This window comes from Erinaceus europaeus, chromosome 9 (assembly GCF_950295315.1).
Source record: "Erinaceus europaeus chromosome 9, mEriEur2.1, whole genome shotgun sequence".
Classification (NCBI taxonomy): Eukaryota; Metazoa; Chordata; class Mammalia; order Eulipotyphla; family Erinaceidae; genus Erinaceus; species Erinaceus europaeus.
The window spans coordinates 62,935,611-62,947,445 of record NC_080170.1 but is presented as its reverse complement, the minus strand read 5'-3'; the positions used below and the strand labels follow the sequence as shown (position 1 = coordinate 62,947,445).

At 46.8% G+C, this 11,835-nt stretch overlaps 1 protein-coding gene across 4 annotated transcripts in view; it reads right to left on the bottom strand.

Moving 5' to 3' along the window:
- Positions 1–11,835, bottom strand: part of CYFIP2 (cytoplasmic FMR1 interacting protein 2) — a 126,247-nt gene that overhangs the window by 53,282 nt on the left and 61,130 nt on the right. For all 4 annotated transcript variants that reach the window (XM_007528626.3, XM_060198055.1, XM_060198057.1 and 1 more), the window contains 5 exons: positions 8,328–8,404; positions 6,341–6,449; positions 5,339–5,458; positions 1,883–2,082; positions 125–212 (listed from right to left, as the gene is read on the bottom strand). In XM_007528626.3, coding sequence (XP_007528688.1) covers positions 125–212; positions 1,883–2,082; positions 5,339–5,458; positions 6,341–6,449; positions 8,328–8,404 — 594 coding nt within the window. The remainder of the gene's footprint in view (positions 1–124; positions 213–1,882; positions 2,083–5,338; positions 5,459–6,340; positions 6,450–8,327; positions 8,405–11,835) is intronic.

Genomic DNA, 11,835 nt, shown 5'->3' with positions numbered 1-11,835 from the left:
TATTTTAGCAGCCTGGCTCTCACTGCTGTCTTCCTCTGCTCTCCTGAAATCCTGCTTTTCTGAATCAGAGTTCACTTTGCCACCTGTTTTTGCTCCCAGCCCTTGCAGAAGGCAGGTCACTCACCTTGGACCCGTAGAGGTAATAAGGCTGGACATTGGCAGGCTTATCTCTCTGCGGCTCCTGGGTGAACGGAATGGCAGTCCGGACAAAGCTGGCAGGAGAAATGTGAAGGAGTGGGCAGAGTGAATCAAGGGGCATGGCATGGCAGGGCCCCTGGTGACCCGATGCAACCATAGCTCCTTGGGTGGAGCCTGGAAAGGTATTCAATGCTTCTTACATGCTTCCATCAACTCCTGTCTCCTTTCCATCAATGGGGACCTAAGCCCATAGTTTCCAGCCTGGCTCAGGGCTGGTAATGGCTTATAAGGACTGAAGGCAAGAAGGTGACAGTGGATGTCACCTCCAGGGCCCCCTATCCATCCAGCTTAGCTTGGTCTCTTAAGAGCAGGGTTCTGGGGGTGGGGCAGTGGCACACCTGGTAGAGCACACATGTTTTCACACACAAAGACTCGGGTTCAAGTTCCCTGTCCCCACCTGCAGGAGAAAAGCTTCTCAAGTGGTGAAGCAGTGCTGCAGGTGTCTTTTCCTTCTTTCTCCCTCTATCTTTCTGCCCTCTCAATTTATCTGTCTACCAAAAAGAAAGAGGAAGGTGAGGAGGCGAGAAAAGGAAGAGCAGGGCTTTGTGTGCTCTTTTGGAAAGACCTAGATGTGCAGATATTTTCAGCACTGCTAGCCAGATGGTCTCTGTCACAATTACTCAACTCTGCTGGCAGTATGGACACCCTGTAAACAATAGTAAATGCAGGAGCTGAGTGGCAGACAGACCTTATGGATTTCAAGTAGGCTTCCCTTGTCACCAAACTCTAACTTTCCCTTGGATCTTTCTCCCATAGACGTATAATCCATATGCCATTTTTTGCTCATAAACTGTATAAAACCACCTAGAAACTAGATGTGGCTCGTGGGCCAGAGTTTGTCTGGTTAAGAAGACTGAAAGCCTCCAACTATGAGGGAGCAGGAAGCCCATTTTGCTATGTGTGTGGCTTTAGAATCTCCATGGGTCCCTCCCAGACCCTCCCATGTACTAAGCACACACTAACTTAATTGTAACTCCAAAGACAGTGGGAGAGCATGTGAATACACGCTTCTGTGCATCTTATTGCCTATGAGAGGCATACCTTGCCTTTTCTATCAGCTCTGGAACCTTTGTGGGGAGAAGGCACCAGGTTTTGCCTCTATCTGGTACCTGGGCCTGGCTGTGTGCACTTGAGGGGACACATGCAGCTCTGTGGCACACGTGTGCTCTGCTAGTGTTGGCCTGTTCTGTGCATATGTCCATGTAGGTGCCTGTTCTTGCACCTTCCTGAGTCCCTTGGGGCTACATAAATGTCACATTTTCACGTGGTTCCTCTTCCTCAAGTCATGGCTTGTCTTTCAGGTGCCACCTCCCACATGCCCTAACTGTACCAGTTCCTTGGAAACATCCCCTGGGCCACCCCTTTTCCTGCCCCATCCTCTCATTCATTCCAGCTCATTATGAGCCTTTCAGTGTGAGCACATTTCCTCAGAGTGACAGCCAGTCAGAGCCCCTAGGCAGCCTGCACCCTTTCTGAGAGGGGCAGGCAGCCCCCTCATTTCACCACTTATGAACTATCCTCCATGCCTGCTTCCTCCTCTGGCCTGAAGGCTCTGAGAGACAGGGATGTGGGGGATCCCTGAATAGCTAGTGGCAGGAGGCAGAGGACATCTGTGCTGGGCCTGTGTGGAGGTGGCACCAATTGCACCTCCTGATCCCCACCATGGGCATGGGGACTCCCTTACCGATTGGTGGAGCCATTGTAGCAGTAGTTGGGGAGGAAGTCGAAGTTGAGCTCCCAGAAGACGTGCAGAGTGATGCGGCCATAGGGAGCTGACACGTTGTGGTTGGCCTCACGGAACATGGCATCGAAGCTGTCCAGAGTCAGGTGCTTGCACAGCAGCCGGTGTGTCAGCCGGTTGATCTCCAGCAGCCACTCTAGCTCCTGCCCAGGGAGACCACTGTGAGCCCATCCCCACAAAACACACACACACACACACACACACACACACACACACACACACACACACAGCTCACTTCCACCTCCTGTGAACTTACTTCCAACACATACCCCCTGAACTTTATTATAGACCACACCTCTTAACTACCAACATGGGGGCTAGAAACCTCGTGATGACATCCCTTCCTTTGGAGAACTGGAGAGAACTACAACTCTGCTGAGGGGCTACATGCCTGCAGGAAAGGGGGTCCCAGATCATGAGCAGGCCCCTTCTGCATCTACTGGGGTAGAGAGCATACCCCCTTACTTTCCAGTGTCCTTCCTGGTGAACAAAGAGTGTGTGGGGTCCCTCCCTACTGTAAGTAAAGGGAAGGCAAGCCATGACCAGTTATTACTGGTGACAGCACTTGTCAGAGCTGTCAGTGACTAGGTGCTTGCTGGTAAATTGCACCATATGAAAGGGCTGTGTTTTAGGATCATCAGACATTAGCAGCTTTGCATGGCTCAACCTAAGATGTGCCAAGCTTTACTTCTTTCCAGCTGAGCAGCACCCACCAGGGCTGTGCCACTGCTCACCTTCCTTTTATGCATGGGGGCGGGTGTTTTGGTCCAGATGACAGTCCCCATTCCTACCCACTGGAGATAGAGCACTCATGGAAAGTAAGAACAGCTCTCCCCTGCCTCGTTGGACTCCTGTCTCCCTTAGTCACCTGCTGCCAGAGGTGTGGCTCACGTGGACAGGGTCATGTACCCCATCACTGCAGTCACCTCTGTAGGCAGAGAACCAGAGCAGGGTGGTCACCTCCAGACTCAGAGGACAGTGTGTTTGCTGAGAAGTGAGAGGACACTATCCAAGTGAGCTGTTTTGACAGCCCCCTATCATTTGTTGCCACCTGGAAATGTTGGTCTGGCACTGCCAGAGTTTCTGCAGCTTTGTTTGAATTCTCCCAAATGTCAGTTATTGGCCCAACATTTCCAATCTGCTTTGCAGCGTCCACAACACACAGTGGAATGCCAGCTCTCACATTCCTGGCTTTGAAAGAGGCAGAAGTTTCTTATCGAAGGCCAGCTTATCCCCTAAAAGGGCCCAGCCCTGGGGCCTTCCACTCTAAACCTTCATAGGAATTCTCACTCTTCTGGGTGTGTTTAGTTGACCTGAATAAACACAGCTTTCCTCCCTTGTTTTGATTCTGTTTCCAACTAGAAAGAACACCCAGTGCCTTCCATGGGGTGGGGAGAGGCAGTGGGCCTATTCCTGCTGCCTCAAACCTGTGTTCCTGTAAGGTACACTCAATACTAGAAAACCAAACAAGAAAGAAAGCACAAAATCCCACAGCTCAGAGCTCATCATGATTAACGTTTTGGTATAAACAAAGAACTAATTTATTTCTGAAAATAGATTTCCCAGAACAGTGTGGGCCCCAGTGTAATCTCAGAATGGAGGTGACCTGGAGAGAGGTGGGTAGATAGTCCAGTCCTTTTGGGATGTTTTGCTGAATATTTTACTCAGCTGACATTTCACTGCAGCCCCAAATTTCTGGGATCCTCTATTACTATTATTATTTTGTTCTATAGGTTCTTATTTGTTAAGTGCAAAGAACTAGGCAACACTTTTCTCAGCAGTATCTCTTTTCATCCTTCCCATACTCCTCTGATGTGGGTTCTAATATTTCCTCCTTTGTACAGACGAGGAACTGGAGTGCAGGAGTTAAGTAATTTCCCTATCACCTGCAGAACCAGCACATAGCTGAGCTGTGTGACACCAGAGCCTGCACCCATTTATTGTTGTTACCACTCAACAACAACAACAACAACAACAACAAAAATGTCAGGCTTTGCCTTGCACAAGACCCAGGGCCTTTTATTAGAAAGTGATTAAAAGGGGGCTGGCTGGTGGTACACCCAGTTAAGTGAACACATTACCATGAACAAGGATTTAGGTTATTAGGAAGCTTTACGAGAAGTAAAGTCTGCAGGTGTCTCTTTTTCTCTTGCCTGCTCTGTCTCCCCCTTCAATGTCTATCTATCTTATCTAATAAAAACAGAAAGAATAAAGAGAAAAAGAGAAAAGAAAAAAAATGACTGCCAGAAGTGGTGGATTTATACTGTAGGTACTGAGTCCCAGAGGTAACCCTCGTGGCAATAAAAAAAAAAAAAAAAAGAAAAAAGAAAGTTAGTTATTAAGAATTATAGGCTGAGATGGGTGGTGGCACACCTGGCTGAATGCACACGTTACTATGCACAGTGACCCTGGTTCAAGTCAAATCCCTGTCCCTTTCTGGAGGGGGGGAGCTTTACAAGTGGTGAAGCAGTTCTACAGGTGTTTTTCTTTCTCTCTCACTTACCCTCTGCCCCCTTTTCTCTCAATTTCTTTGTCCTATCAAATTAAAATATAATAAAATTATTTATTTTTAATTATGGTCTAAAGGAGGTAGGTCAGAAGTTGAAAATGTGTCTTCCAAGCATGAGATCCTGGGGTCAATCTCTGGCACCACATGAAAACAGGAAAAACAAATATAATGGAGGGCCAGGGAAGTGGTACAGAGATAAAGTGCTGGACTCCCAAGGATGAGGTCCCTGGCATCACATGTGCCAGAGTGATGCTCTGGTTCTGTCTTTCCCTCTCTCATTAATAAATAAACAAGTATTAAAACATATTTAGAAAATGTATGGTGGAGCCAGCATGTTGGCCTTTTCCCCCCTCCCCTCTCTCATTAAAAATATAAATAAACAGTGGCTTGGGGAGATGGCTGAGAGCTCTTGTGTATGTTATGTGCATGTGAGTTCCTGGGTTTAATCCCATCACTGTATGAAAACATGAATGTACTTAATAGAGTATTTTATAACTGACACAGTAAACTTTGAAGGTGGCAGGGACAGAGCAGTGAAGCAGGCAGAGTCCTGTGGGGCCTGTATCAGGGCACGCCTACCAGCATACCTGCTGTGATTCCCTACCCCCAACTCTCAGGACCCAGGACTGGGCATGTGGAACCCTAAAGGACAAGTAGCTGTGCACTAGAGTTGAAAACAAAGTTCAAGTTCACTCCCTCCCACCCTCCAGGTGCGCTAGACGGGAAACCCAGTCTATTCTTTGCAAGTCTCTTGTTTTGTTTCTCCCTGTCTCATCTAGATGGGGAAAGACTCCCAGCTTCTCTTCAACCAGCCAGAGCTAGGTGAATAACCCCCAAAGAGGTTCTAGCCCGAAGACCTCCAGAGAGCAATCCCAGGGCCCCCATCTTACCACGATGGAGGTGAGGTCCTCACTCTCGAAACGACTGATGGCCTGGTCTAGGGACTTGTACATGGCGGCGGAGATGCGCTGGGTGATGAGTCTGTTCAGGTCAATGGAGCGGCCCAGCAGCTGGGGGCAGGGGAGGAATTAGGGAGTCACCAAAGGGTCCCACAGACACACAATCAAGGGATGCAGCACCCCAGGAGGGAGTCAAACCCAAATCAGAACAGAAGTTAATGGAACAAATGGAGACACTGTAGAAAACAGTATTGTTGGGGCCTGGAGATAGCTCACTCAGCAGAGCTGGGGGGAGGGGCAGAGTGCACAGGTGAAAACCTGGGTTGGAGCCTCGGGCCACCACATGGGAGCACCAAGCAAAGGCGAAGCTTCACAAGCAGTGAAGCAGTGCAGCGGTGTCTCTCATCTTCCTCTCTTGTCTCTCGCTCCCTCTGCTTTTCACTCTCTCTCTCAGGGGCAGGGAACCTTTTTCCTGCCAAGGGCTATTAGAATAGCTACAGTATCAGTCATGGCCATACAAAGTTATCTACTTAAAAAAAGAGCACTTAATGTTGCTGTGAAAAAAATGTGTAGACTTTTATTATTTATTTATTTATTTATTTATTTATATATTTATATTTTAATGGATGGAGACAAAGAAGGCAGGGAAGCAGAGAAAGAGTGAAAGAGACCACAGCACTGAAGCATCTCCCAGTGTGGTGGCGGCTGACCCTGAACCTGGGTCACACTCATGGTGAGCTCTTGTGCCAGCCCTCATACATGTATTTATGAAAGAAGAAGTCACTGAGGGCAGAGCACAAATCACCGAGAATCTGCCTGTAGTATTTTCTTTTCAACTGCCTACTAGTGTTGAAAAACTGACAGCTGAGGAAAAGCCCCTCCCCTGCAGAATGCAGGAAGAGGAGCGAGTGGGCTGAGTGGGCTGGGTGCTGGGTGTGCAGACCTGGCACCCTGTAGCTTGTGTTCCCACCCCCAGGGTCCTTCTCCCCATACCTGCACATGTCTCTGCTTCAGCAGTGTTTCGTAGCGGTTGGAGGGCGGGTAGGGAATGATCACACCATAGTTCTTACATTCGGCCCGAAAACGCTTATCCAGCAGGACACTGTGAGTGATGAAGGTGGGGTGAGGGTGGGGTGAGGCCAGCCACCCTGACAGCCAATGTCCCCTCTCCCTATCACCACCTCTGTTTCAGACCACACGTTCTCCCCATAAAGAGCTATCTGATGTAGTTTAAGTAAATCTTTTATTTTATTTTATTTTATTTTATTGATAGAACAGAAAGAAATCATGAGGGAAGGGAAGATATAGAAGGAGAAAATAAGAGAGATACATGCAGCACTAATCCACTGATTGTGATGCTTTCCCCCTGCAGGTGGGGACCAAGGGTTTGAACTCAGATCTTTGCTTAGATAATGCATCCATTCAACTAGGCGCACCACTGTCCAGACCCGATGTAGTTTTAATGTAATATTTTTCTCCCTGCATTCAAGAACAATTGTTTAATTTTTTGTTTGTTTTCCATTACAGAAGCTCAATATGGGAGGCAAAGATTCTAAGCTAACAGCTGTAAGAAGTCGCTTTCTTCTCTCACTCAAAGCAACTGAGTGCATGCCTGAACATTCTAGAACTGCTCTAGGCACTCAGAATGTGACATTCCTGTCTTTGTGGGCTCATAGAGTGCTGGAGAGATGAAGACAAAAAATAAATAAGCAGAAGAAAGCTCAGATCACTCAGACCAGCTGCATGGTGCTCACTGTGAATTAAGCACAAATAATATGCACAGGGACCTAATTTTCCCAGCAAGCCTGTCAGTCCGATGGCCAGGATTTCAGATCACAAATGCTCTGGAAACCAGAACTTGGGGCCACTTGGTATTTGAAGGTCAGACAAATACTCTTTAATAAGTTTAAGGTTCTTTTTCTTTTTCTTTTTGATTTTCCCCTTTATTAGGGGATTAATGTTTTACATTTGACAGTAATGTAAATGTGCAAATTTTTATTTTCTTCTTCTCCTTCTCTTCCTTTTTACTTATTATTTATTTTTCTTTATTAGGGGATTAATGTTTTATAGTTGACAGTAAATACAATAGTTTGTACAAGCACAACATTTCCTAGTTTTCCACATAACAATACAACCCCCACTAGGTCCTCTGTCATCCTTTTCCAGGGCCTGTACTCTGCCCCCACCCACCCCAGAGGTTTTTTACTTTTTTTCTATTATCACTGGGGCTCTGTTCTTCCATGGCAAAAAATACTGCTCCCTGTGGTCTGTCTCTTCCCACCCTCCCCATCAGCCATAGAACAGAAAGATTGAGAGGAGAGGGAGAGAGAGAGAGAGAGAGAGAGACAGAAAGACACCTGCAGCACTGCTTCACCACTTGTGAAGTTTCCCCCATGCAGGTGGGGACCAGGGATTGGAGGTTTGAACCCAGGTCCTTGCTCATAGTACCATGTGTGCTCAACTAAGTATGCCATCACCTAGTCCCTGTAGTGAGGGTCCTCATTCTCCTCCTCCAATTTAAAAATGGAAAGATTGGTGAAAAACCTTCCAAGTCCAATGGGTCAGTATGTCTGATCAAAGGAGAAATGGCTAGTGTACAGAAAGGCTGGGATTCTGGGAGGCAGGTACAAAAAAAAAAAAAGAGACCAAAAGGTCAGTTTTGTGGTGAGGTCATGTAGGACTGCATAAGACCCGGTAAAGACTGTTTTCTAGATGTGATTAGAAGTCATTAAAAACTTGAAAAGCAGGAAAGTGACACTGTCCAATACAGCAGTCACCAGTCCTCAGAGCTTCATGTGTACTTGAACTGTGTCTTTCCTGGCAAACTAAGTTCTGTGAGTCCCAGTCCCATAGCTGCCTCTCCTGTTCTATGTTCTAGCCTTCAGTGCAGGCTATGGATTTGCTCCAATTCCTTTCAGTGCTGATGAGCAAGGGAGGTTTAGCAACAGAAAACAGTCTTCCCTGACTGGGGCTCTCCTACCTGCCAGCCATGGCCTTGTAGTAAGCAAAGATCTGGTCCGCCAGCTTGTACACAAACTGATCAAAGCACAGGTTCACCTGGGGGAGAGGAAGAAGGCCCGTCAGTGGGTGCTGGTCCAGCTGCATCCTGGAAGCTTGAATAAGGGAGAAAGGCCAGAGGGTGGGGTGTCCAGAGTGTGTGTGGTTGGGGAGGGGAGCATGAAATGGAGGAAGCAAATAGGAGTTCCTTGGACAAGGACATCTGGGAAGCTGGGCCCTTCACTCTCAAGGTTTTCAGTGAGGAACAGAGATGGCCAAGTTCACAGGGATTCTGACAGACGCCCTTTTTGGTCTCCTCTTGGTGTCATGGGGTCTGCTTGCCCAGGGGGACAAAACAAACAGATCTCCCTCACCACAACAGCACTCCCAAAGGCTCCTTAGTGGCCTTTATCTTTTCTTTTCATTTAAAAATTATTTATTTATAAGAGAGAGAGAGAGAGAGAGAGAGAGAGAGAGAGAGAGAAACATGAACCAGTGCATCACTCTGGCACATATGATGCTGGGGATCAAATTCAGGACCTTATGTCTGAGAGTCCAAGCTTTATCCACTGCGCCAATCCCTGGTCTACTTTTCTTTTCATTTTTAAAAATATTTACTTTCTCTTTTCTGCCCTTTTTTAATGTTGTAGTTATTATTGTTGTTGTTATCGATGTCATCATTGTTAGATGGAACAGAGAGAAATGGAGAGAGGAGGGGAAGACAGAGAGGGGGAGAGAAAGATAGACATCTGCAGACCTGCTTCACTGCCTGTGAAGCAACTCCCCTGCAGATGGGGAATTGGAGGCTTGAACTGGGATCCTTATGCTGGTCGTGATGCTTGGCATTATGTGCACTTAACCTGCTATGCTACTGCCTGACTCCCCTTTACTTTTCATTTTATTTGACTGTGTTGAGAAAATGGGGAGGCTGGTGACTATTACAACTTTAAAGACTTTTTTTTTTTTTTTTTTTTACAATTTTTTTGCTTCAAAATCTCTGGGTTCTGGGCTGGGGAGGTAGCTCAGTGGCTCAGTACACATTTTGCCCATGTGAGGTTCTGGACCTGACCTTCATCACCAAATAAAAACATAAAATTTGATTTCATTTGACTTGCTAAGACAGAAATTGAGAGGAGGAGGGAGATAGAAAGGGAGAGAAGCAGAGAAACTCATGTAAGCACTGCTTCACCACTCATGAAGCTCCTCCCCTATAAGTGGGGACTGGGAGATTGAGCCCAGGTCTTTGTACATGGTAATATGTAAGCTCAACCAGGTGCACCACTGCCCAGCTTCTCAGATAAAAAAAAAAGGGAGATAACAAATGAACATCATACTGAATAAATGGTAGAGTGGTGCTCTGGTCTCTGTCCTATTTCTCTCCCTCTTGCTCTCTCACAATAAAAAAAAGGTTTTTTATTAACATGGGACTGTCATTCCATTTTAGAATCTCATCACAGCAGTGGCAGGTGGTGATGCAGGCATTGTACTGTGGCACTCCCAGTTGCCACATATTACCATGCACAAGGACCCAGGCTCAAGCTCTTGGCCTCCACCTACAGAGGAAGCTTCATGAGGGGTGAAGCAGTGCAAAAAAAGGGGGGAAAGCAGGGTGGGGCTGGGTGGTGGCACACCCAGTTAAGGCCTAGTTAAGTGCATAGTACTATGCACAGGGACCTGCACAAGGACCAGGTTTGAGCCCCTGCTCCCCAGCTGCTGTAGCGGCACTTCATGAGTGATGAAGCAGGTCTGAAGGTGTTTTTCTTTCTCTCTCCCTCTTTACCTCTCTCTCCACTTTCAATTTCTCTCTGTCCTATCACATAAAATGGAAAAGGAAAATATGGCCGCCAGGATCTGTGGATTTGTAGTGCCAGTAACTGAGCCCCAGTGATAACTCACATCAGACGCAGAGACTCAAAACCAACTCCTCCATGGAAGGCAAGGACAGAATGTGGCTTAGGAGATGGGGGCTCTGATTAACCACCAATGTTTAGCTCACCAAGTTCTCAGCAATTTACTCTAAGAGCCTTCCTATCTTATTGAATACTCCAGACAATATTCAGATCATAAAGACACTATCCTGTCCTAATAGGAACTTACTCGGGTCTCTGAACTTGGCTGAGTGTTTTTTGTTTGTTTGTTTTGTTATTTTACGAAACACACACACACACACACACACACATATACACACAGAGAGAGAGAGAGAAAGGGAGATAGATAGATAGAGAGAGAGAGAGAGAGAGAGAGAATATGAAAGAAACAACATCGCTGAATCTTTCTTCAGTGTGGTGGTGGCCTTCATGCTGCAGAGCGGAGTCTGGGGGTGGGGTGGGAGGGGGGCAGCCTCCAGTTTGTACTTCTCTCCTCCTTCCCCATCCTCAAATATCACACTGGGGATCTGACTGTGAATCATCTCCTCTGTTTAAAACTCTCTCTCTAGATAGACAGATATAGAGGGGGGAGAAGAGGGAGAGGGAGAGGGAGAAGGAGAGATACTATAGCATTAATGTTTCTTTCACTGTGGTGAGGACCAGGCTTGAACCTGGATCAAGTGTATGGAAAAACAACACACTATCCAAGTGAGCTATTCCACCAGCCCTATTTAAAACTCTCAAGTGGACACAGTACACTTGCACTTTTCTGTCTCCAACCTTCTGGAGAATGTGACTAAAATTGGTATCAACTACATCTGTCAAAGTCAAGAGACACCTTGATTAGTCTGACTGACAGACCTCTCTCCTGGGGTCTGAGTTCTGTTCAGGAGGCACAGAGCAGACACTCGCACAGGAGTCTGTCAAACCTTCCAACTCCCACAGAAATCAAAGGATTTAGGGGGAAGAAAAGCATCAGGGTAGATGTGGTGATGGATACTTAGGTGGTGGGTACAGTGTATGCAGAACTATTCCCTTGTGATCTTAAAAATCTTGCAGACCATTACAAAAAACACCATGTAAGAAAGTAAATAAATAAGCTGTCAAAATAGCTCACTTGGATAATCCGTGTGCTGCTTTGCCATGTGTATAGACCCAGGTTTAAGCCTGCCCTCCACATTGAGGGAAGCTTCCATGCTGTGGTCTCTCTCTCTCTCTCTGCCTCTATCTAAAATAAAATGAAGTAAAATAAAATATAACAAAGAAAAGCAGCAGCTCCACCTGATGTCTGAAATATATGAACTTGCAAACTAACTGGGTGACAAAGCTTATCCAAAAACAGGTGTGTCCTTCCCTTAGGAGTTGATCTGTCTGGTGGCCTCATTCTGTGTCTGTATGATCCTGTGCCCGGAACACAAAACTGAGCTAGTCTGGTTGAATCCTCAGTGCTGCTGTTCCTGTTTCTCAGCCCTGCTGCCCTGGAGGAAGATGGTTCTTGCTCTGTTGTGACAGGAGGTACTGCCTGGGGGATACTTTGACCTGACCAGGTGGGAACTTTCAGCACCAGAGTCTGAGTCACTCTGCCTAGATTTCATTCCAGATGGGCACCAGCTCCAGGACCAC